This window comes from Suncus etruscus, chromosome 4 (assembly GCF_024139225.1).
Source record: "Suncus etruscus isolate mSunEtr1 chromosome 4, mSunEtr1.pri.cur, whole genome shotgun sequence".
In the NCBI taxonomy this organism is placed as follows: Eukaryota; Metazoa; Chordata; class Mammalia; order Eulipotyphla; family Soricidae; genus Suncus; species Suncus etruscus.
Window position 1 is genome coordinate 119,076,328 of NC_064851.1, and position 27,583 is coordinate 119,103,910.

The 27,583-nt window shown below is 36.5% G+C and overlaps 1 protein-coding gene across 1 annotated transcript in view; it reads right to left on the reverse strand.

Annotated features, from left to right (window-relative positions):
* PALLD (palladin, cytoskeletal associated protein) overlaps nucleotides 1–27,583 on the reverse strand; it is a 463,024-nt gene that overhangs the window by 257,667 nt on the left and 177,774 nt on the right. Inside the window, exon 2 of the mRNA XM_049771290.1 lies at nucleotides 3,253–3,428. Within this exon, the coding sequence (XP_049627247.1) occupies nucleotides 3,253–3,428 (176 nt within the window). The remainder of the gene's footprint in view (nucleotides 1–3,252; nucleotides 3,429–27,583) is intronic.

A 27,583-nucleotide genomic window follows, 5' to 3' on the forward strand; every position in this document is an offset into this window, starting at 1 on the left:
AAGCAAGTAATGCTTGCCAAAGCCTGGACCTCCTCTTAGTTTTCTGGACCTTCCTCTGTGACTGTTTTGTTTCTTTGTTTGTTTGTTTGTTTGTTTTTGGGTCACATCCAGTGGTACTCAGGGATTATTCCTGGCTCTGAACTCAGAAATTACTCCTGGCAGGTTTGGGATGTCATGGCTCGAGCCCAGGTTGGCTGTGTGCAAAGCAAAACACCCTACCCTCTGTGCTATCACTCCAGCCCTCCACTGTGTCTTTTAATTAAACTGAATATTTATATTGTTACTATAGACTCCCCCAATAAATCATATTAAATTGAATGTGATCAGCTTGCTTTGTTAATTAAATCTCACTATCTAGATGGGGATTAGCTATTTTAAAACCCACATTTCAGGGGTCGAAGAGATAGCACAGTGGTAGGGCATTTGCCTTGCAAGCAGCCTGCCCAGAATGGACCTGGGTTTGAATCCTGAAATCCCATATGGCCGTGGAGCCTGCCAGGAGCAATTTCTGAGAGCAAAACCAGGAGTAACCCCTGAGTGCAGCTGGGTGTGACCCAAAAACCAAAAATAAAGTAAAATAAAATAAAATCCACACTTCATAAGATAACAATAGCTCTATCTCTGCTATGGAAACTTCTCACTGTCAAGGATTATGTCTTTTCCTTGCACATAATAGGATCTTCATGAAAGATAGCTGTATTAAAATGGTTTAGTTTTGTAATATTGATATTAGAATCACCTTGATTCATAAAGGAGGTGAGATTTCAGGTCAAGCACAAAGTCATGGAGTATAAAAGCAACCACATTTTTGTTTTTATTGTTACATTATTGTTACTTAAACCAAATGTGATTTTGTCTTACATTTATAGTATAAAAGCAATACACAGAAAATTCTCCACATTACTAGCAGTGTTGAATTAATATAAATCATCAAATTTTGAAGGCTCTATTTAAATTTATATTTGAAAGGCAAATCTGATCTCTGTTAGCATGTAGATATTTTATGGAAGTTTAAATTCCTTTTATTGTATTCTAAAATGTATAAACAATGCATAACAATGTATAATGTATAAACCAATGTATAAACAGCCCACCCATGACTAATACTGTTAATTTATTTAAATGTTAATCTTATATAATTTTTGCCAGTCTTAATTCTAATTTTCATTTTCTAAATGCTGTGTTACAGAGTAATTGAAAATTGGGGTCCTGGTACAACAGTACCTGAATTCAATTTCTTGTGAGATAAGGCTGGAGAGGGTGGGAGAGAGATAGAGTGAGAGTGAGAGAATGACCGAGAATGAAAGTGAGAGAGAGTGTGTGTGTGAGAGTGAGAGAGAGAGAGTGAGAGAGAAAGAGAGAGAGAGAGACAGAGATAGAGAGAGAGAGAGAGAAAGAGAGAATACACACAGTGCTCATTATTTACTCCTGGAGGTGCTCAGGAAATTATATGTGGTTCTAGGATTAAACCTGGGTCAACCACTTGTAACGCAAGACATTACTGACTGTACTATCTCTCCGACCCCTCCTTGTAAGACTGAATACTTTTAAAATCCCTGTGTCTCTTTACCCAGTTTTTAACAACACAATACTAACAAAAGTTATTAATAAAAACGATGATTAAATGACTGTGTACTATGTAAGTGCTCTGTGAGTTACTGTTAAATATAGAATGTTTACTTTATTTATGGGATAAGATCCTTTCTGGATCTCACAGATATTTGCTTTCAAAGACACTACAAGGGTCCTTTTATTTTTTGAGCACAGGTACAATCTTTTAGTCAGCTGGTCCTAACACTTGTTTCTTTTTTTTCTTTTTTTTTTTTTTTTTGGTTTTTGGGCCACACCCTGTGACGCTCAGGGGTTACTCCTGGCTATGCGCTCAGAAGTTGCTCCTGGCTTCTTGGGGGACCATATGGGACGCCGGGGGATCGAACCGCGGTCCGTCCTAGGCTAGGGCAGGCAAGGCAGGCACCTTGTTTCTTAAACTGTATTTTTTAAATTATTTAAGTAGTCTTAAATGATGTTTTAAAATTATTTGTTTTGTTTTTGTTTTTTGGGCCACACCTGGCGGCGCTCAGGGGTTACTCCTGGCTATCTGCTCAGAAATAGCTCCTGGCAGGCACGGGGGACCATATGGGACACTGGGATTCGAACCAACCACCTTAGGTGCTGGATCAGCTGCTTGCAAGGCAAACGCCCGCTGTGCTATCTCTCCAGCCCAGATGTTTTAAAATTTTAATGATGTTTTAAGCAGTATTAATGTCTTGCTTTAAATAATGGAATTTGGTGGCTACATTGTTGAAAAGTAGGTGACCAAAAGGAGACTAAATTAAGGATATTTCAAACACTTTCATCTTTCTATATTTTATATTTTTAAAAGCAATTTGAAAGCAATTTTGAAAACATTTCAAAAACGCTATTTTGAAAATCAAACAATATGACAATAAATATAAGGATTCAGGGACAATATGATTATTGGCATTTAACAAAATTTTAACTTATTGGCATTCATAAATAATTAAGATTGGTATTAATAAACAATAATATGTGGGACTATCCTTTGATATTAACTTTCCCCAGGATGAAATTTGTCAAAATGATTGCTAGACTAGAAATAATTTACCTTTATATTTACTCTGTAATTTTTGTTTGTTTGTTTTAATTTTGGATCACATCTTGCTTTGCTCAGGGGTTACCCCTGGCTCTGCATACAGGAATTAAGACTAGCAAGTTCTGGGAACCATATAGGATACCAGAGATTGACCATATGAAAGTCAAATTGTCCTACTTTCTGTACTATCACCCTGGACCCTACTGCTTTTATATCGTATCATTCTTAAATATTTTTACTTAATGATTACAAGTTCATAGAAAACCTTGAAGGAATAATAATTTTACAAAAGAAAAAATTTCCAGAATGAATAAAATTCATTTTATTTTAGAATGAAAAAAATAAGAATATTAAAAACCATTTATTGGAGAATGATCAAAATAGGACAGATACATCTTATATATAAATAACCTCAAGTCAACATAATGTTGTGTTTAAACTAAAAGGCACAAATATGACATTAGAGTTGATATGCACCTAAGCAACAGCATTGTTGTCAAGAATTAATCGTAAAGTTATTAGTAGCATTTCCAGAAAAGAGGTTGGATACATAGCACTGGTACCTTCTGCTTTGGAAAGGCATTTCTGCAATAAAGCTCTTTAGCACTCAAATCGTCTTTCCAGGCTCTCCTCCTTACCTTCAATGAACACCTCTGCAGAGGTCGTGTCAGAGCCGCTGGGGTTCGTAGCTAGACAGGTGTAGCGTCCTGTGTCGTCCTCAAAGGCCTCTGCTATGGTCAGGGTGTGCACCCCGCCCTCTGCATGGATTTGAACATCCGGACTGTTATATAGCTCGTTTCCTTCACAGAACCATCTTCAGGCCAAAGGGAGATCCAAGCACAGGGGAGAAAGAGAGAAAACGGTAATGATTAAAATGATATAGCACAAGTGAAATGAAAGATGCTAAATCATCAGAGGCTTATTTGATTTTAAAAAAGACTTGTACCAAGGTGACTGGTAAAATCTTTACAGCTTGATGGTGAAATTAGAAACTAAACAATTCTTGTATGCTTTCTTTCTAATGCATCAGACTTTCTAATTAGCCTTGAAGTAGGGACACCATGAAACTTGGAATAACTCTGCTCAGAGATCACTTGTGGCTGGGTTTGGAAACCTAAATTTCTAGTGCTGGTGATTGAACCTAGATTTTTGGTTTTGTGCAAGACAAGCACCTTATTCTTTGTTCTATGTGTCTTGACTCCATTGATGTCACACCAAAGGTCAGAGGCAGTAAGGCAACAAATGAAAAAGTAGCTCTATATAAAAAAGCTAAAAGGTTTTACACCAGAGAAAATATCAACAAAACTTAAAGTAAATCTACAGAATGGGAATAATATTTGCAAATTATGAATTTGCATATTTCTAAGGACTCATGCAATTCAAGAGCAAAAGTATGCAGAAGGATGGTGGTTTGAATCCCAGCATCCCAAATGGTTCTCCGAGCCTGTCAGGAGTAATTTCTGAGTGTAGAGCCAGGAGTAACCCCTGAGCCCTGTCAGGTATGACCCAAAAACCAAAAAAAAAAAAAAAAAGAGGCAAAAGACCTAAACAGACATTTACTCACAAAGGTATACAGAAGATTGAATAACATGAATAAAGGGGGGCCAGAGCAATAGCATAGATGGTAGAGCAATTGTCTTGCATGAGGCCAACCCAAGTTCAATCCCTGGCATCCCAAAAAGTCCCCAAAGTCTGCTAGAAGTAATTTCTGAGAGCAGAGCCATGAATAACCCCTAAGTGCCACCAGGTTGTGGCTCCCCCTAAAAATCATGAATTATTATGTATAATCACTAATATCAGGGATATCAAATCACAACCACAATGAGCTATCATCTCACCCTTGTTAGAAAGCTATTATCAAAAAGACAAGAAATAACAAGTGTTTGTGAAAATATAGGGGGAAAGGAATTTCTGTCCATTGATGGTTGTAAAGTAGATTGTAGCAGCTATTATACAAAATAGTATTGATATTTCTAAAAATAAAAATATAACTATTACATGTTCTGACAATTCTACTGTATGGCATCTTACTGAGGGAAACAAAACCACAAATTCTTTTTCTTTATTTTTTTGGTTTTTGGGTCACACCCGGCATCCCTCAGGGGACACTCCTGGCACTACGTTCAGAAATTGCCCCCGGCAGACTCGGGGAACCATATGGGATGCCGGGATTTGAACCATCATCCTTCTGCATGAAAGGCAAATGCCTTACCTCCATGCTATCTCTCCAGTCCCCCAAATCACAAATTCTAAAATATATATTATATATAATACTATGCTTATTTCAGCATTGTTTACAAAGACTTGGTAAGCCAAGACACAGAACTATCTTAAGTGATGTCCACTGATGAATAAACAAATTAAGAAAATACGTGTCTCATATACATATACATACATATAATGGAATATTTTACAGCCATAAAAATAAAAATGGTGCCATTTGAACAACATCTAAAAATTTGAGAGAATTACTCTAAGTTCAATAAGTTTTTTTAAAAAAAACTGCAGTGTGATCCCAGTTATATAGAGAGTCTTTTCTAAAATGTTACTTTTATTAAAACACCAAAATTAACTAATTTTTATACTACAGTTGTTTCAGGCACACAATGTTAAAATCTAAGGGGGAATAAAATGATTAAACTGACAGATACAGTAAAATAAGATCAATGGCTATTTGAGATGAAGGACAAGCAAAATGAATGAAGGGGCCTGTCACAAACTTCTAAGTGTGGGCTACAAAGACAGTACAGCAGGAATAGATTAGCCTTGCATGCAGCCAATCCAGGTTCTGTTCTCCGCATCCATATGGTTTCCAACTGTACTAGAAATGATTCCTGAGTACAAAGACAGGAGTATTCCCTAACGACTGCCTTGTGTGTCTCCCAAAACAAAAAAGGAAAAAAATCAAACAAACAAACAATCAAAAAACCCATCTGGTTGTTAGTTCTTAGCACAAGAAAGTTTGCAATCAAGTATGGTGAAATAAGTTAGACAGATAATAGGTAACATCTACTATGTCCAGAATCTCATGAATCATCAAATATGCAGGATCAGGGACATTGTGTCACATGGTCCATAAAAACATATGATGTCTCACAATCGTGATTGAGGAGAACTTTTACTAGGATCATAAAGAAAAACTTTGGTTTTGTTTTTTTTTTTTTTTTGGGGGGGGTCACACCCGGCGGTGCTCAGGGGTTACTCCTGGCTGTCTGCTCAGAAATAGCTCCTGGCAGGCATGGGGGACCATATGGGACACCGGGATTCGAACCAACCACCTTTGGTCCTGGATCGGCTGCTTGCAAGGCAAACGCCGCTGTGCTATCTCTCCGGGCCCGAAGAAAAACTTTGGGATGAGACAATTTACTATGCCCGGAGCCTGTAGTTGGGCTTATGGAAGAATGCTTCCATGGGTAGGCCATGCTTTTTAGGTTTTTAGGCCAAAGAATTTTCCTTTCTTTTTTCCTCAACTTTTGGAGCATCTATGCAAAAACTGCCACCCCCTTTTGATTTTTTTTATCTTTTAAATAAGGGCTCCTGCCTTCTTTCATAGAACCTTGGGACAAGGATTACTTTTTTTTTTTTTTTACCTCTTATTTCTGCATTTTTCTTTTTTTTTTTCCATCTACCTCAAGTCCATCACTCCAATTCTGCAGCACAAGGTCGAGCCAGGGATGAAGTTTCTTTTTTTTTTTTCCTTTATCTTTATTTAAACATCTTGATTACAAATATGATTGTGATTAGGTTTTAGTCATGTAAAGAACACCCCCCTTATTTCTGCATTTTTCTATTAAATTAAGAAGAAAGGGGACAGGAGAGATAACATGCCTTGCATGCAGAAGGTCAGTGGTTCAAATCCCGGCATCCCCTATGGTTCCCTGAGTCTGCCAGGAGCGATTTCTAAGCATAGAGACAGGAGTAATCCCTGAGCGCTGCCGGGTGTGACCCAAAAAAATTAAGAAAAAAATTTAAGAAGAACGAAAAAAAAAAGAGGATGGGGAGCAGGGGCCAAGTGGTCTCAGGTGCATTGATGAAGAAAAAAAGACAAAATTAAATATCCAACACAAAGTCAACAACAATAGAATCAAGAGACCTAAATTTTAACAGTCTAAACTTAAATGGGCCTGTTATGTTGGCAGGTCAGGGGACAAGGAGTAGTGGTAAAGAATGTACTCTGGAATCACCTGACAGCGAGGTTTACATAATAGTGGAATAGGCCTGATTCACTGTATATCTGAAATTCAACAATGAAGAACTTTGTAGGTCACAATGGTTTTAATAAAACAAAAAAAAAACATATGATGTCTCAATATTTTAAAATTTAATATTTTAACTATTGAAAAACAACGAAAAGGAAAACATCTCATGATACATAACAATTATATCAAACTCAAATGATACAAATTTAGTAGCCTATAAGTAATTTTTCCCATTTAGAAGATAAACTATAGTTACAGAATTTTACTTTCAAAAGTTGATCCACAACAATAGTACGGTGTTTTAAGGGCTAAGGAGAAAGCTCAAGGAACAGAACATGTGATTAGCATGTCCAAGGCTCTGAGTTTGATTTCTAGCACTTCATATCCCTTTCCCCTACACCACTGGGTATGTGTGTCCCTAATGTCCAACACTTCTAGAATGACTTCTATCAAAAAATTTTTAAAACTACCTATCACTTTAGAGTAATTTTGTAATGAGAAAACATAATAAAGGATCCGTGGGGTAGTAAATTTAGATGATGTAACTGATTAAATTTTATTCCCTGATGTTTGCATCTAGATTTTATTATTAAAGTTTATGAGTTGTTCTACTCTATATTACTTAATAATCATTCAGTTTATTGGACTATGATATTTGTTCTTAACACCTACTAACATAGCATGTATATGTTAGAGTGCTTATTCTAGTATTTTAACCCATAGAATCCACAGTTTTTTATTTCTGTTTGGGACCTACACCCTATAGTGCACAGAGTTTATTCCTGGCAATGCTCAGGAGACCATATAAGATGCTGTACTATGCCAAAATCAAATAGTGTTTAAAAAGGACTGGGTTCCAATTATAACTGAAGCAGTTGAAAAGAAAACAGTAGCTATATAAATATGTGAGGGCCAGAGTGGTAAATGGGAGATAGGTGCTTGTCTTGCATGTGATTGATTCTGGATTAATCTCAGGACTGTGGATGATCTCTTGAGAACCACCAGGGGTCATTCCTAAACACAGAACAAGATGTAGACCCTAGATATGGTCTCACCACCACTAGAACCACAATGATAATAGTAATGAAGCATGTGAAATAAACATCAATAATTCCAGAAATAGTAGAACAACAATATGTCTTCTACAAAAATTTTGCATTTATTTGGCCTTCTATTCTTGAGAAATTTCATATGTTGACATGATTGCTTGACATGGTCAGCCTCTAGGATGTAGGGGTTTGATTTTGTTTTGATTTTGCTTTCTCAACACTCATGCTATTTGTCTTACAATTCCATGAGTAAAACTTTTGAAGCACTGGTGGTGGGAATGCCCCTCATTCATTGTCACTATGTACCATAAATGATGCAGTGAACGATTTGTAATGCACTTTGGTCACAATAAAAATTAATTAAAAAAAAACATGTTTAGACATTAAAAAAAAACTTTTGAAAGCATTTCACATAGTAACTTAAAGAGAATTTATAAGGAGGTGAAAAACTTGCCCATAAAAGCTCTAATACATTATTAAGTAAAATGTATAGGAAATGAACATAGTTCGTATTTATTTATTGGAAATATTAATATCATTAAAGTGATCATCCTAGCCAAAGTATTATACAGATTCAATGCAATCTGTATCAGAATTTCAATTAAATTTTCAAGGATATTAGACAGATAACTACTAAAAGTTGTACAATATTAAGCAAAGCTATCATGAGGAAAGGGGAGAAGGGGGCATTGGGGGATCCTAACTTTAAACTGCAGAATAAAGCTCTAGTGATCAAAACAGTGCAGTATTGGGATAAAATCAGACCTTCAAACCAAAGGAAAAGAACTTAGAGCCCAGAGATAAACACACACATATATAAAAAGGATCCTAAAGCATAAAATAGAAGTCTTTTCCTTCCTTCCTTCCTTCCTTCCTTCCTTCCTTCCTTCCTTCCTTCCTTCCTTCCTTCCTTCCTTCCTTCCTTCCTTCCTTTCTCCCTTCCTTCCTTCCTTCCTTCCTTCCTTCCTTCCTTCCTTCCTTCCTTCCTTCCTTCCTTCCTTCCTTCCTTCCTTCCTTCCTTCCTTCCTTCCTCCCTCCCTCCCTCTTCCTCCTCCCTCCCTCCCTCCCTCCCTCCTTCTTCCTTCCTTCCTTCCTTCCTTCCTTCCTTCCTTCCTTCCTTCCTTCCTTCCTTCCTTCCTTCCTTCCTTCCTTCCTTCCTTCCTTCCTTCCTTCCTCCCTCCCTCCCTCCCTCCCTCCCTCCCTCCCTTCCTTCCTTCCTTCCTTCCTTCCTTCCTTCCTTCCTTCCTTCCTTCCTCGCTTCCTCCTTCCCTCTCTCCCTCCCTTCCTTCCTTCCTCGCTTCCTCCCTCCCTCCCTCTCTCCTTCCTCCCTCCCTTCCTTCCTTCCTTCCTTCCTTCCTTCCTTCCTTCCTTCCTTCCTTCCTTCCTTCCTCCTTCCTTCCTTCTTCCTTCCTTCTTCCTCCCTCCCTCCCTCCCTCCCTCCCTCCATTCCTCTTTCCCTCCCTCCCCACATTAGGTGATGCTCAAGGGTTACTTCTGGTTCTATACTTAGAATCACTTCTGTAGGCTCAAGGGACCATATGGGATGGGGGTTGAACCTGGATCAACTGCATACAAGAAAATATCTTACCCATACTATCACTCTAGCTACCCAAAGGAAAGTTTATTTAACAAATAGTGCATGAGATATTGGCTTTGCCATATGCAAAGTAATAAAATTGGACCACTATGTCACACAATATATAACGGTTAACTCAAAATGGATTAAAGACTAAACTGTTAGGCCTGAGGCCATAAAACAGATCAAAGAAAACACTGGCTTTAGTATTGTTTTCAGTGATTCAGCTCTACTGGTAAGGCAGAGAAAAGCAAAAGTAAACAATTATGTAAAACTAAAAAGCTTTTGAACTATGGTAGAAACTATCACTAAACCAAAATAACATCCTATGGAATGGGAGAAAATATTTTCAAGAGCTAATATTTAAAATATATAAAGCACTATCAAAACTCAGCAATTAAACATAAACAATTTCAATAATTAAAAAATGGGGGAAAGAACTGAACAGATACTTCTCTAAAAACTGAAGAGAAACTTTTCTTTTTCATTTTATTATTTGAAGACAAAGATGCAAAGAAAGGACAAGGTAAAGTTACAGTGGGAAGGCAATCACCCATAAATAGAATTCTCAAAAGAATCCCCTTGCTGACACCTTAATTTTGAAATTTTAGACAAAAATCACTAAGAAAAATAAAACAAAACACATGCACAATTACTTTGTCCCTCAAGTCCCCAGATTGTAGTACATTATAACATTTTTAGCAGTACACAAAGCAGAACAGACACTTTTCTAAAAAATAATATAGATGGCCAGCATGCCCTTTAAAAATATGCTAACCATTCCTGATTATCAGGGAAATACAAATTAACACAACTGAGAAACCACCTCATATAAGTGAGAATGAAATATATACAGAAACAGGAACCCAAACCAGGTAGCAGGCAAGTAAAGATAACCTCTGTACCCAAGAGCCTGCCTGCCTCTGAAATTATTCATATTACTCAGTCTACAGATGAGGCACTTGTATTGCCTGAAACCATCCTATGTGATCCCTTGAACCTTGCCAGAAATAATTCCTGAGCACCACCTGGTACTGTTTCAAAAGTAAAAATCAACCAAACACACCTCTCCCAGACAAAAACGAGTAGCACTGTCAAGAGGATAGAGAGAAATAGAGAGAATTCTACTATCTGTGGAAATATAAACAGGTTCATCTTTTGCAATAGAGTACAGATACTCCTCAAAAAATTAGAAACAGAAAAAACTCATCCAGAAAATCTACTCTTAGATATATTTAAAACATACAAAAATACTAATACAGGGGCCAGAGCGATAGCACAGTGGTATGGCATTTGCTTTGCATACGGCCAAACTGGGATGGACTTGGATTCAATTCCCAGCAACCCATATGGTCCCCTGAGCCGGCCAGGAGAGATTTCTGAGCACAGAGCCAGGAGTAACCCCTGACCACTGCAGGGTGTGGTCCACAAGCAAACAAACAAACAAACAAAAGAAAAACAAAGAAAGACTCATACAGAAAAACACTGCACTATTTCCACTGCAGTTGTATTTATAATAGCTTAAATATAGATACAACTTAAGTGCACAATGACAGATAAGTGGTTAAAGAAGATGTGAAATATGCTAATACGTTTGTAGAATACACCCTGGAAATAACTTAAAGGAATTATGCTAAGTTAAATAAATCAAAAGGAGAAAGGCAAATATTGGATACACTCATATGAGGGATAAAGAGAAACATAGCAAGGGATAGACACAGCCCAATGAACATAATCCTTTTGACTCTGACCAGAAACTAAGAATTCCATGGCGGGGAAGGTTGAAAGAGTCCAACAGACTATAATAGAGGGTTGTAATTATTTTGATGGTGAGAGTGGTATAGTACTTTATACCTCTAAAACAATAAACTCTTGAGTTCTTAAAAACCAATAATACCACAGTAAATTAAAAATATAAAAATTTATGTATAATTTAAAAAATAACATTCACAGCATGAATATTATATCCCCTTTATCCCTGAAAGTTCTGGAAAAAAGACTAAAATTTCTAAACTATTTGACTCACCTGAATCACTAATATTGACACTGGAAGAAAGTCCAATTGTTATTGGTGGAAGTACCTATAAGTGACCACTTCTAGGTTGTTAACAGGTAGTAATATACTGAATGACTCAAGGGGGAGGAATGCAAATATTTAGATGGCAGCCTCCCTATATCAACAAAAAGAATAGCATGGTTCCTGGCCAGATGAAGATAAACATATATTTAATTTGTGATTGGAGCCATTTACACAAAAGTTCGAACAATTACCAATTGATACTCAATTATTACTTTAAGGAAGTCCCTGAGCCTTTCTGGTTCAGGCTTTTCATTTTCCAGGAGAGGAGAGATGCTCTAGCTGTAAGGTTTCATGATTCTTACAGAGCTGGTGAAATGAAAGGGTGAAACATGCAATGCTTGCATTAGAAAATGGTTTAAGATATGATGCAGAGAACTCAGATGAAAGGATAAAGTGTATCCGTGGTTTTAATTCTTTGAAATATGTTAGGATATTTCTGTGGTCCAGAAAAGATATGCCTACATTGGATGCTTACCTGTATTCCCAGGTTTAGTATCTTATCACTAACTTATCACAGCCCTCAACTTTCCGCATTCTGTATGGAATGAGCTAACTTCCCTGAATGTAATTCGTTCCAGAGTGAGAAGCCTGGTCTTTTTAAACTTGGTCACTAAAATGCATAAGCTTGCTGCATGTTGCAGCACAATGTTTGGCATATGGAACATATTTAAGAGGCTTTTTAAAATTTGCTGTGTTTCTCAAGCTTTGACATCTGGGGTCTTGCTGACCCTGGAGAGGCTGCCTGCCTAGAACTAGCCAATTCAGAGTTAGTCATTAGCTCTCTTTTGAGCACGAAAAGAACCTCACCTTCCTCTCTCAGGAGCTCCTACTCAGTCCTCACCACCCCCAAACCAGGTAGCAGGCAAGTAAAGATAACCTCTGTACCCAAGAGCCTGCCTGCCTGCTGAAATTATTCAGATTACTCAGTCTAAATTTGCAGCTCTGCTTCATCCATCCTTCCTGTGGAGACCACAAGAAAGTTTTCCACAAATTTCCCCTTTTCCCTTTGCCTCCTGGGCCACCAAGGAGCTTCTTCATAGCATGGCACATCCATCCCTCCTCTTGGAAACAAAAGCAAACTTTGTCTTCTTTCTCTTTTTTCCTTCCATCCTTCCTTTCCTCCCTTCCTTCATTATTTTCTCTCCCTTCCTCCCTCCCTTCCCCCTTTTTCCCTCCCTCCCTCCCTCCCTCCCTCCGTCCCTTCCTTCCTTCCTTCCTTCCTTCCTTCCTTCCTTCCTTCCTTCCTTCCTTCCTTCCTTCCTTCCTTCCTTCCTTCCTTCCTTCCTTCCTTCCTTCCTTCCTCCCTCTTCCCTTCCTCTTTTTTTTTTTTTACAGTACTATCAATATATTGTATACTTGTAGTGCTGCTCCAACATGTTCACCCAGAATACCTAGATCCCTTTACTATTATCACAAGTTCCATCCTCCTTTACCCCCAGCACCCTTAAATCACAGTTCTGTTTATTTATCTTAGTATTTCAATTGTTGGTTGCAATGGGGCTTTTTGGTTTGTTTTGTTTTGCCTTTTTTTGTTTTGGCCACAGAGGGGGTATTCAGGAATTCCTTTTGGATTTCCACATAGGAATCAGTTGTAATGATACTTGAGGGATATATGTGGTACCAGGGATCACACATGGGTCACCTATGTGCAAACAATTGCCCCACCCACTTTACCACCATTCGGGCCCCTCAGGTTTTGTTTCTGCTCTCCTTTAATAAAAGCTACCTCCTGACCTGCCAGCCTCCTCAAGTCAGAATAACCAAATTTTACTTTTCAAAGCATTGAATTAATCAATAAAGAATTAGCTTACAGGTGAAGAAATGATCATAGAAACAGTTCAAATAATACTTAATAAATTATTGTCTTTATATAAATAAATGATAAGGTTTTTCATTGTCTCTAAACTGAAGCACGATTAAAAGATATGAACTTACATGCAACACAATTAGCATAATGCATGTGTCTGAGGAGAATGCTAGTCTTTTGTCTATGTAGCAGACTGATATTCAATCCCCTCATAGATAACTGATGCTATTCCTGATGGAGATTTATATTAGTTGGATCAGATGTGCTACAGGTGTGTTTGCTTTGACAAATGTAAACAAGGTCATAATTCTATCAACTTTCCAACAAACAACTCAACTACATTGCAAATTCCTTAAAGAAGAGTTGTAAAAGTCAGAACTCTTTGTCCAATTTGACCCCCTAAAACTTATGTTACATTAAATTCTTAGGGAAAGCAGTGCTGATGTGACGAGTAATGCACGTAATGCAGAACAAAGTACAGGTTTGGTAAATATTCAGCAAAGGTAGGGCTGTCATCTTCCTTATCTCTCCAAACAGCACTAATTGATCAGGATGTACTGAGCTAGTGAAAGGGTATAGATTAGAACCCTGATATGACCAGGTTACAGAGTGAAGGTAAAGTGTGCAATGAAACAATTAGCCAGCCTCAAGTTGGCATCTTTCTAGCTCCATTCTCTCTTTCTTCTAAATCCCAAAAACTCTTTCTGTTATTAATTGTGGATATCAAGTACTTGCTTTGCTCTGACCAGGGTTCAATCCTTGTAACTGACCAGGGTTCAATCTATGGCACTCACCAAGTCCTCAGAGATCCTCCAGGAGTATCCCCTTAGCATATAACCAGGAGTAAGCTTTAAGCACTACAAAATCTGGCCTCAAAATTCAACAAAGGAGTAGAAACCTGAGAACTAGCTCAAGGGGCAGAGCCTATGCTTTCATGTATGAGGCCCAGGTACAATCCCAGGCTACTGTATGGTCCCTGGAACACCATGGGGGAGCTGTTGAGTATTTCCTGCCTGCACCCCCCAAGTAGAAAGTATATTTAGATGAGAGAAACAAGTATAGAAGCATAAAGTGTAGCCAATAAATCTACTTTGGTATAATTCCACCTGAAGACACACTGAATCTTATTTCATTCTGTATTTAGAACCTGGAAGCTATATATTTAATGACTAGCATAGTGAAATATTTTGTAGATGAAAAAGTAACATCCAATTAACCTACATTCTATTCTGTACCCCTTAAATTGTGATTTATTTATACTTTAATTTTTCTAGTAGAAATGGCTAAAAGATAATTACAATCTCATGGTTAGGTGGACAATATTTGAGAACTATGGACAGTCCTTTTGGGCGCCTCACAAATAGTGCTCAGGAAACCCAGGCATCCCTCCTATTCTTGACCAATCTGACTTGCAGTTCAATACAAGGAACTGAAAATGCTGTAATTGGGCCTAGAGATATTGGGGATACCCAGGCTGTCCCTACAGTGCTAGGGATTTATAAGAGCCTTATAGACATTGCTTAGGTGTCTCCATAGCTGAACCCCTGAATACTTGGGTACTTCATGTTCCTTTACTATCTCTTTGGCCCCAAATTGATGTTAAAAAAAAGAAAAAATTATTTACTGGATTCTACTATGTGTAATATGCATGGTAAGAATGACCTTATTTTAAATGCCAAAAAAGCTCATAGAAAAATGCCACTAATTTTTAGATATAGAAGATCATCATCAATAGAAATTACAAGAAACATGAGCAACAAAATCCAGGTAATTGTGAATATTCCATTTTTCCTGGTAATTTCAGCTTCATTTCCCATTAAAAAAGTTGTTAACTGGGACCACAAAGAAAGACTTCCGGGTTGGACAACTTAGTATGCCTGGAGCCTGGAGTTGGTCTTATGCCAGGATACTTCATGGTTAAAGACTCCCTGTTTTGGGGCCAAAGGTTTTTCCTTTCTATTTATCCCATATTTTGTTGTGCCTATGCAAACAACATCAACTACCATACATACATCTTTTATATTGTATTTTTATCTCTTATCTCTTATCTTAAAAACAGAGCTTGCTAAACCTTCTGATATTGTATCAGACTATATGTATATGTATATATATAATGACTATATTGGATATGTAGTAATTTTCACAAATATACTTGCTATTGAACTTTTTCTTTTTTTATCTTTTCTTCCATTTTATTTATTTATTTATTTAGTTTTTGTTAGTATAGTTATTTCTTTTTTATTTTTTAATTTTCAACATTTATAATCATTTTTAAATAAAATCTTTATTTAAGCACCATAATTACAAGCATGATTGTAGTTGGGTTTTAGTCATAAACAGAACACCCCCTTCACCAGAGCAACATTCCTCTATTTTATTTTTTAGTTTTTCTTTCTAATTTCTTTTTTTTTTTTTTGTTTTAATAACTTTGCTTTCCCTCATCTTTTTTTTTTTTTTTTTGTTTTTGGGCCACACCCTGTGACACTCAGGGGTTACTCCGGCTATGCGCTCAGAAGTTGCTCCTGGCTTCTTGGGGGACCATATGGGACACCGGGGGATCGAACCGCGGTCCGTCCTAGGCTAGCGCAGGCAAGGCAAGCACCTTACCTCCAGCGCCACCGCCCGGCCCCGCTTTCCCTCATCTTAAAATAAATGTAATATGGTAAGTTATGCCAACTATGTGATACATTTTATTTAAATAAAAATGATTACAAATTGTTGTAAAGTGAAATGAATTTTAATCAAATTTATTGGTAATTGCTCTAATCTCTGGTAGGTAAGTTATAAGTGCTATTACTACCCTGCACCAGGGAGCTGAGAAATGCATCTTAAAAAATAATGGTGTATAGTGAACCTCCATTGGGAAGAATTAAGATTTGCTAATATTGGAAAAAGGACCTTTGGGACTGGTTGTCCGATTTCAAGGTCATAAACAGGGTATGAAAATAACTTTCCAATTTAAATTGGAAATAAATTTAAAAGGATTAGGAGATTAGTTTTATTCACTCATTCGTTTATTAGTCAATCATCTCTATTCAAGGATTGACTAAACTTTTGAGTTAATGCAGAACTGTTTGTGGGATACAGATGTCAGCTTCACTGGATTTGCTATTCATGGGATTAGGAATAGTTGAGAATGAAGAAGAAAAAACTCTTTTATGAAGAATTCTTTTATGAAGAAATGCTGTGCTCTTATTCTAAGGATGTAAGAGATTCTTTACAAAATCTGTACAGATTGGTAATAGCATCAAATGTGTTTCAGACAAAATATTTAGGTGAATTTATTAGAGTAGGGATAATTATGGACTTCATAAATCTTGAATTTTTCATCTTATTCATAAAGAATTATAGCACATAAAAGGATTATAGTACTTAAAGTTTCTCTATAAAATGACATCTTTGATTATATTTTTCTGTACTAGGATTTAGAAATCAACATTAATTTAACATATACACATGTATTTTTCCTTGCTATATAAAGATGTTTTCCCTTAAAAACTTTCAAACATTCTATAAAATCATAATAATAAGATGGTATTAGAAATTTAGGATATGATATGGCATCAGAAAGATGCGGTCAGTCGGAGTAAAATTCAAGAAGTTTTTGTTCTTATTTATTTTTTACACAGAAAAGTTCAAGATTGAATAATTTATTTTCTACACTTCAAGGTGAGGCTAAATGTAACTCCTGACTTGTTCTCAGACATTTTATTTTTTCATTCTGAGATTTTTTTTTTTGTGAAGAATGGCTTTATTGGACTCTAATCATATAGTCCTATTTGGTTAGTAACAAAGGGGGAACAGAAATGTAGCTAAAATTAAAGGGATCACAGCTGTTCCTTAAGCAAGTCTTTGAACACCAACTATTTCCAGACTAGAGTATTGTAAGAAAATTTTAATGACGATATTTTCCAACACTCCTCTCCTAATCTCAGCAAATGGCATTGGTGCTCAAGCAGAACTAGGGGGTTCAGCTGGGAAGACTCAGAACTCTTGTCCTCCACATTAAAATAATACTGTTGATTTTTATAAGTTCAACTGCTAAATGAGAGTAACTAACAAATCCACTGGCAGAGTATAACATATACTTTCTGGTATAGTATTACTAAGAATTTGTGTTTAAAAAAACACATATGGCTTTGCTTGGCTTACACACTGACTGGCAATATCGAATCTAATACAGCCACTTAGAGAGAAATATAGATTTTATGTCTGACAGATTCTTTTGGTACTCTAGTTTCTTAAACCACTCTATGAATCATGGAAATTTTCTGCACCCCTAATTGCAAGCCTCTGGCTTCTAAAATATACTGTACTAACTTATCAAACTTTTACATCATCATCAATGAACTGTTGGTAGCTAATATTCTCCAACTCTGCTGAGGAAAATGGTGAACCTTTGAAATCTATTAGTTGGAACAATGGTGTACTTATTAAAAATTAAAAAAAAAAGTCAAGTTTTTTTCTCCAGTAAGTCATTTTCCTTAAGTTCATGAAAGATGTCTATTTTTGCCTCACAATGCCACTGATTTGTACTTCTAAGAAAGATTTATCACCAAAAGGATGTCATTGATAATTGCAGGATGGCAAATTTGATCCCCAGCTGCCCCTTGCTCCAAAAGTGTAAGCAGTCACAGATCTTCAAGGAAAACCAGACTTTAAGAAAATTTAAGCAACCCATTTCCTCAATGTTATTATAATGGAAATTAAGGGCAGGAAAAACCCCAGAGACATCAGTGGGTTCAGCAATATTTTCCAGGTGTTCCTGTCTCCCAAAGGAAGAGCAATGATCTTTACCATGAACTGGAGAATCATTAAAGCAAAACTGGCAACTAAAACCCAAGATGAATTTTGTTTATGCTTAAGTTCAAAGTTAGGCCATCTATAAATATTACATCTCATACATCCTCAATTAAGGACCAATTAATTTTATGGAGTATTTTTTGTCTTGTCACATAAGATTTTATAATTTTTTACATGTGTTCACATTAACCACAAGACACACCATGTTTATTTTGTCATGTGTATTTATGGGTAGACCAAAGAGAAATTAGTCCCTGTCTAAATTTACTATGGCTATAATTTCAGGACTGCTTAGCTCCAAGGCCAAAAGCTAAATCTGCTTGGACAACAGATGTACTTTAACCTTATGGTCCAAAAGAGACCAATAAATAGATTGAATTTTTGAAATTAAAAGCCCAGAAAATGATAAAAGAGATTCTGAACCAAACCCAGACTCATGTCTAACAATTCTTTCCTCTAATAAACACTATCTTCTCTGAGATAAAGTAGAGGAAGGAAAAAACCCAGACCAGATAAAAACCAATAATGATTTTTATCTTGTTTTGACCATCAGGTAGCTTCATGTATGGATAGGAAGAGCAAATAAAAATGTAATCACTATCCCTGAAAAAACGGATAAAAATAAGCAAGTGGAATAAACACCAAGTATTTGTGCTGCCAAAAGTTGTTAAAATCTTAGATTGCTGTTAATATTTTCCATATTGATTATGTCGTAGAAAGGATCAAGGTCTGGCAGTCAGCCCTTCAGGATTCTGGTTTTTCCTGGTCCATAGACCAGTGAATGAAGCTGAATGAAGTCCAGTCATGTTCTCTTTGGGGTCTTGAGTTTCCTCATGTGTGAAATGTGAGGAATGAGTGAGACCAGCATTTCCTCCAATGTGTCCCAAGAAACTAGTTCTGTAGTGAGATGACAGATACCATTGAAAAAGTGTTCTTTGGCTAGAGCACTGGGTTAAATCAAGTTAAACAGCTGTCTTTATTACAGAATGTTTTAGAACTAGGTGCCAATATACACTGCATTTCCAAGAGAGAAAAATGGCAGACATGGTTCTCAATCTTACTTGACCATGAAATACATACACTGAGAAACATGTTGAAGGATTAGTGTTATGTGGAACATGTTTTGGAAACCACGGGACAAAATTATCTCTATGATCTTACCTAAATACTATGATAGTGACCTTTAGTTTCTGGCCTATGTTTTACAACTACCTTTCCAGCACTCATAACAGAAAGCAGTAATGGGAGTTAAAATCTTCTTTCCCACTGGGCCCAGACTAGATTTCAGAATCCTTTCAAATGATGCTCTGGGCAGCCACTTTTAACTGATTAGAGTTGGTACTTAAGCTGAAACATATTTGTCATGCCAGATTTAACAGTCTGTGTTTCAATATTATTCTCTTAAAATATTTGCCCATCATGATATGATGAAGAGTTAATACCCAAGAAACTCAAATATGTATTTATAATTCTACAATGTAATGACCAAAATACCCAAGTAATTCAATTTTTAAAAATGGGCAGAACACCTGAATAGATCCTCCAAAGAAAACATACAGATGGCCAAGAGGCACCTGAAGGGTGGGGAATGTTCATAATCACTGATTATCAGAGAAATGCAAATCAAAATCGCAATGAGATAACACAGCACACCTGTGGATATGGTTTGTCTCAAAAATGCCATAATAAGCAGGTGCTGGTGCAAATATGAAAAAAAAAAAAGCAACTCTCACTGCTGGTAGGAACACAACTGAAGAAGTCTCTATAGAAAGGAGTATGGAGGAGTTGGAGAGATAGTACAGTAGTAGGCCGCTTTCCTTGTAAAGGGCAACCTAGGTTTAATTCTGGGCACACCCTTTGATCCTGTAAGGCCCATCAGTAATGAACTCTGAACCAGAGGCAGGATAAAATTTGAATATTGTTGGGTATGGTTGGGTATGACCCAAAACAAACACAGACAAATAAACCAGAAAGCAGTATGGAAAGTTCACAAAAATTCAAAATTTATTTATCACATGATCCAACAATTTCATATCTAGGTGTCAATCTGAAGAATATAAAAATACTAATGCAAAAAGATTGGATTCTTTTTATTTATATAAAAAGTGGACTCATATTTATTGCAGTACTATTCGCAATAGCCAAGATCTGAACACAGCCCAAATGACCAGATGAAGTAGTAGTGGTAAAGGTGTAGTATATGTATGTGATGGAATACTATTAAAGATGATGAATTTTGCCATTTTCAATACAAATATAACTTTAAGGAATTATGTTATGGGAATGTTGCACTGGTGAAGGGGGGTGTTTTTTTATGACTGAAATCTAATTACAAACATGTTTGTAATCATGGTACTTAAATATAGATATTTTTTAAAAAAAAACATTTAAAGGACAAAAAAAACCCATTTTCTCATAAAAAGAAAGGATTGTATTAAAAGAAATAAAGCAGAAACAGAACTATTGGATGACTTCATCCATAAATTGAACATAAAACTAAAGCAATGGAACTACTCAAAGGAACAAAGTCCTTATGATTCTGACTGCAAACTGTGGTGTTCAGAGTAGAGTCAAGGGTAGAGGGGGTTCAGTCTTCTATGGTGGGGGGTAAATAGGGATTTTGCTGATGTGTCATGGTAATGTTGGTTGGAAGAGGTAAGAAACTGTAGTCATAAAACATGAAGTTGGAGACCGGAACGATAGCACAGCGGTAAGATGTTTGCCTTGCATGTGACCAATACAGGATGGACCCTGGTTCCAATCTCGGCATCCCATATGGTCCCCCAAGCCTGCCAGGAGCGACTTCTGAGTGCAGAGTCAGGAGTAACCCCTGAGCGCTGCCAGGTGTGACCCCAAAACAACCTCCCCCAAAAAACCCCAAACCAAAAAAAACATAGATTTGAATATCAATACTATATAGTAATAATACTTACATTGGTTTATATACAAAATAACTAAAATCAGCAATATAAGCGTAATGAAATAAAACCAACACTGACTGCTATTCTTCCATCTGTTCTTGACTACTTGACACTAAGAAAATGTCTTTCATTTTGAGAATATGTTGTCACTTGTAGAGCATAAAATCACTGGGGTTCTTACATCCCTTTGGAAAATGTTCAGGGTTCCCATGTAATACAGTGTTGAATACGCGGCATCTCTGACAATGAAACAGGCAAATAATTCAAGAAATAAATAGGATTGGTGCAAGTAACCTTGTATGTACTATTGTCTTACTTAGAGCTCACTGAAAGAAGGACTTGAAAATATGATTTTGGATTTAGTGATGACATTCTGACTTTTGCAAAATAGAAGTCATTCCCATGAGAAGACAAAAGTAAATTTACAAAGTTTACCAAACCTCCTGTCATTCATTCAAATGCTCAAGTTACATCTGTCAGTTAAAAAAATAGATTCATCCTCAACAATCTTCTCTACAAGAGCAAAATAAGTCAGCATGACCTGACAAGTCAAACTTCAAAGACACGTATGTTGTGAAAATTTGTACTGAATGTTTCCAAGCCTTCAAAGCATTGGGGGTGGGGGAATGGATTATACATGGGGCCTGAGAGGAGAAACTGTCTACATAAAACAGCTAGATGTGCACATTCAGCTATTTTGCTGCAACAGTTATGGCAGGTAATTATTAACTATTGTTGGAACTTGGATTACATTCCAAAGAGGATAAAATGGGAGATGTTTTATTAGTCCATACTGTCAGTCTTCTATGCTTTTGGAACTGATCCATGGAATACAGTGATTACCTCAGAATTATGAAATCCAGAAGAACTAAAACCAAAGTAGAGAATAGGGAGGAAGGTCCTCTTGGATCTTTCAACTCCACAGAATTACAGTAACCCACATGAGTAAACCTACTCATGGCTGGACTCCTAGAAAGCCTGCACACACAGTTCAAATGAACACCACTTTCCCTTTCCCCAAAGCCAATGTATTGGTTATGTCCACCACATGTCAGTTCTTCAATTTCTTGCCTTAATCATGCTGCCAGTTAATCATAATTAGGTGTAAGGCGTGGATGTGGAGAATGAAGAGGGGAAATCCCACCTTGGGGGACAGGTTAAAGTAGAGACAAGAGTTCAAGGCTGTGTCTCTTTACATCTTTCATCATATCTTTTCACCATGCCCAGATGCTCTGGGGCAGGAAAACTGCTCTCCTCTTGGACTTGGGAAGGTTCAAGTCCCATAGTCCCAGAGGAAAGCACAGTGGTGCTCTCGCACTGTGTTCTGGCTCAGTTGGTGATCAAACCTAGTGAGGGAGGTGGCTATGAAACCAAAGCCAAACATCCCAAACAACAGGAGTCAGTGGAATACAACTGTTCACTGACCCCAGGGGCCAACCAAGGTGTGAGCAGAAATCTATTCCTATACTTTGCTCTAGAAACATTTTTCCCTGCTAAATTTCAAGGCAAACAATTAACAATGAAAAGTTAATTGTGTAAAAGAATATTATTGCTAGCAAAAAGCATCCAGGAAACCAGCATCCTCTGATCTATTAACTAGCATCAAAGTTGTTGAGCAATGTAAGATGACACCAAACTATCAACCTCAAACAAAGGTGTGAACTACCTCCATTAGTCTATAAACCCCCCACAGTACTTTCTCTCTCTCTCTCTCTCTCTCTCTCTCTCTCTCTCTCTCTCTCTCTCTCTCTCTCTGCCCCTTCTCCATCACATCATGATATTGGGATTGGTTTTAATAAAGAAAAAAGAGTTCTGCCTGGTTGGCTCAGGCAGAGAGCATGAAGCAAAAGGTCATGGATGCCATGTTCATCTTTCCTGACTGGCTTGGTTGATTATTTCTATGCTGCTATTGTATTTCTTCAGACCTGGCTGCATGAAATATGGTGCCTAGGGTGATCTCAAAACTCGTGGGTTTTTACTTTACAGAGCAACATTTTACATCTCTATCTTTCACTATCTTTCATCACACACACACACACACACACACACACACACACACACACACACACACACACACACACACACACACCTAGATACACTCACAATGAGATTGAAATACCTACTTTTAAATTTGGAGAAAAGTGAGCCATTTTCCAAGAAAGCTGTCTCCCTTGCTTCCTCTCTGGTTCTGGTTTGAAGTGGCACTGAGGCAGGGAGGGGCTATGGGTGTGTGAGCAAGAGCAGGAAGTTGGGACTAATTATACCTTGTTTTACTTGGCTATTTAAATAAGGAACAAAATGGTATTGTCACATTAAGCTGCTTTTTAGAGCAAGGCACCTCAATGCTGACATTCCGTTTCAAGAGATGAGTTTTTGTTCAGATGTTCTTATTAATGGTATAACCAAACACAGATGTCCAATATTTCCACTGGAAAAATATGGATTTTTCAGAAGGAAAATGCTCTGAGGGTGCAAACACCACCTGGCCACCTTCCATCCTGGAGTGCCTATATCCTAAGTGCCCACAGCTACTGTGATCTGCGTAGCGCACAACTTACAAACTGGCTTCTGAGCTAAAGACTTGGCATAAGACACAAAGTCTGGGAGACTGTTAGGAAGGGGGTGCTGGGACAAAGGGATCGTTAACAGAGGCTAAACAACACTCACAAGATTTAGAATAGTTCCTGTGCTTGCACTGCACTTAAAATACATTGGCTTTGTACTTCAATGCTACTGTGGACAATGGCTACCTGCATTTTCTATGCAGGGAAAAATAATTAAACCAATATATGTCTTGAGGAGCAGAATTCTGCACTTGAAGGTCATCTAGATGATGGGATCTACATAATGTTCTCAGCCATGCCTCTTTGTGAAGAAAAATGCAAGGAAGAAAAGTGCCTGGTCAAGGGAGTGTAATGCCAAATCAGTTCGTCCTTTCAAGCCATACATCATAGGAGCATTTCCTCACAACCGTATTTGTACATTGGGGAAATAAAAATTACCACCCTGGAAATAAGTAGAAGGGTTAGTGATAAAATGAATGCTATTTCTCAATCATATTTCTTTTCATTTCTTGGTAGTAAATATGATTACTGATCTCCTGTGTTCTAATATTCTGTTGGCCCACAGTTTTTCCAATTGAAGTGGAACTTAATTTATTGAGTTACCAAGTAGAATCAATTTTGAAGGATCTGAAAAAATTCTCTTGAGGCAAAATTATTCCATGAACCAGAAGATGAAAAATATTGGAATGAGTTAGTGAGATCCTTTTTTCTAGACATAGAGATGATAAAAGGACAAATGGAAGGAATCTCATTGAATTCAAGAATTAGATGGATAGTTCATTGAGAGACTATGAGAAGTGGCGCCTTAATCTTTCTTTTAGTAAATGGTTACAGATGCGGAGAATATAATAGAACTTCTAATGCCTCCTGCAATGAAGACTAAAAAATGTCCTCATCCTTATAATTCATGATGTCTTGTCTAATTAGCCTTAGTTAATCAAGTGAATGAGAAATTTTTAGGAGTTTTAATAAGAGTAATTTATTAAGGGATATATTTGGCTGTTAACTGGAGCTTATCCCCAGGACACAAAATGTTAGAATGTTTATAAACAAGATGCATCACAAAAACATTTTATAAACAATTTTATACTTTATCCAAAAACCTAAAACAATGGATAATTTAAAATAGAGGCTCTCTAAATTTAGTTGTAACCATCATTAACTTTATCTGAAATTTTATATTTTCCTTTGGGGGAGATTCATGATTTAGCTTAATTTCAGTGATACAGAAGCCATAAGTTAAATAATATTGTGTTGGGAAATTACATGCTAAAATGTAATACAGTGTGACATACCTGAAATTTTCCAAAGTGCAACTGATTTTTTTGTGTTATTGTTTTTGTGGTGTAGGGTATCATACATACAAAGCAATAACTGTATCACTAAGTAAGAAAGCCCAGCCCTGAAAATTAAAAAGCATTTAAATCTTTTGTCATTAGTGAATTTATTTTCATAAAATATACATTATAAAATGTATTTATGAATATCTAATGCCTCCATTTCTCCCAATATCTTTCCTACAGAAGAATCATAAACCAGTCAAGAAATAAAGAAAATAACGAAAAGAAAATAAAAGAAAAAAAAGAAAAAAACCCATAAGTTGTGCTTGAGACCTCAATAAAAGTATTTGTAGGGACAGAAGAGAACTATATGTGCAAGAGAATTCCCTGCTAGTATTGTGTATATATATGTACATTGTGCATATATACTATATATATGTATATATATACACAGTACTAGCAGGAAATTCTCTTGGACATATAGTTCTCTTCTATCCCTACAAATACTTTTATATATACTTATATATACTTTTATATATATATTATATATATATAAAACCAATATATATATATTGGTTTTTGGGTAACACCCGGCAGCACTCAGGGGTTACTCCTGGCTTTATGCTCAGAAATCGCTCCTAGAGGGCTCAGGGGACCATATGGAATGCCAGGATTCGAACCAATGACCTTCTGCATGAAAGGCAAATAGCTTACCTCCATGCTTATCTCTTCAGCCCCAGTATTGTGTATATTTTTGTGTGTGTACTGATGTGTGTATTTACAAATGCATGTGTGTGGTTGTATGTGTATATATTCCTGGGTATATGTGTGTTTGATTGTGTATATGTGTGTTTATACTCACAAGACAAATAGTGCCCTCCACATTTCCACCCACCTTCACAGCCATGTTCCAGAGGATGTTGCCTCTGAGCCCCCTAGCTTCTGTCTCAGCATAGGCATGGTCTGGTCTTTGTTTTGAGAATTTTTATTTCAAAAACAAACCATTTGCTGGATTTATTATAAAATGAACATATGCAAAATAACCTAATACTTCCTGAAAACTGTAACTAATATGGTAATATTAAATAGTATAGCCATTTAAGAGGATGAATGGGTAATGGTATCATGTAGAATATATATGTATTGGATGCAGTAGTTTCATTGCTAGGAAGTTATGCTTTAATATGGTCATACAAGTACACTAAGTTATATAGGTTATACATAATTTATATTTTATACATATATGTTAAAGCAGTGGGAAAATACTTACATTGGATGGCCATAGGAGAAAGTTTTTAGGCCACTACTTTTAACTTTTTACTTTTGATCAAAAGAAACTTTCCTAAATAAAATGCCAAAATGGGAATGTTTGTTCAGTATTTACACTATGCACAAATTGAAATAATGACTTATTTTTTAAGTTTACATTCCTCAACACACTAACTAGAAATTCTTCTTTTCACCTTCCTCCCTAATACTCCTTGTACAGTATCAGATTTTCTGTGGTATTAAGCACTAACCTACATATTAGCTTTAAAATTCTGGTGGGATCTGAAGATTTTCTGGCTAGTGACTAAAGAGTTAACCTTGAGGCATTACAAAGAAAATATTAAATCTGTTCCCAGGTCATTTACTGTAATGTTGAAAGTAAAAGAATGAATTTGCCCAACACTCTGGAGCTCAATAATATAATTGTAACTAGTAATCTAAGGAGATGAAACACTGCTTTAGAAATGATTTATTGATCCCCAAATGAAAATTATTTAGCGATTCATCTAATCAGAATTTATAGATTTATTCCCTCCATTAGGAAAAATTGACTTCACTCTTGAACCCTTTGCTTTCTTGAATCTGTCTTTGAATAACAATTAGACAAATTCAACCATGACCCAGAAAAGGTATTTCCTCTTTTCCCAAACCCACTTGGGGAAGGACAAGATCTGCTTTTCCAAAGTTTGGGTTATCTTCAGAAAGCTGTTTAAGCACACTGATATTTACAAAAAATAGTATTATCAGGATATACATATTTTTCACAAAGGAGACAGGATATTCAGAAAATACTGTTGTGCTCTGCAATATACACAGATGATATGTGTACATTCTATAGACTTAGAGAAAGTAGACTTAGAGACTCAAGGTAGTAGAAGAGAATGAATGCAGTTTTCCAACTGGGAGCTATAAAAACAACTAACAGGAAAATGAATACATTCAAATATAACCTAACACTTTCTGAAAATTGCAATTAATATAAGAATATGAATTAGTGTTCTCTTGTAAGAAGAGAAATTGGCAACCACACATGTAGAATACAACAAAAACACACAGTGACACACACAAACACATACATACATAGTTCAGAAGTTCCATTTCCAGTTTTATGCTCTAATATGCTCACAGAAATGCAGTCATTTTTAATTTTTATAATTTACTTATTTAAGCACCATGGTTATAAATGTTTTTGTAATTGGGTTTCAGTCATAAAATACACATATCCTTCACTAGTGCATCTTTCCCTCCACAAATGTTCTCAGTTTCCCTTCCCCTACCATCCCCTGCCTGTTTTCAAGAGAGGCATTGTATTTCTTACTATCATTGTCATGTAGTGGTTAGGGTAGTTATTTCTCCAACAGCATTTACCATACTTTGTGGTAAGCTTCATATCACGTGCTGTTTCTTCTTGCCCTCATCTC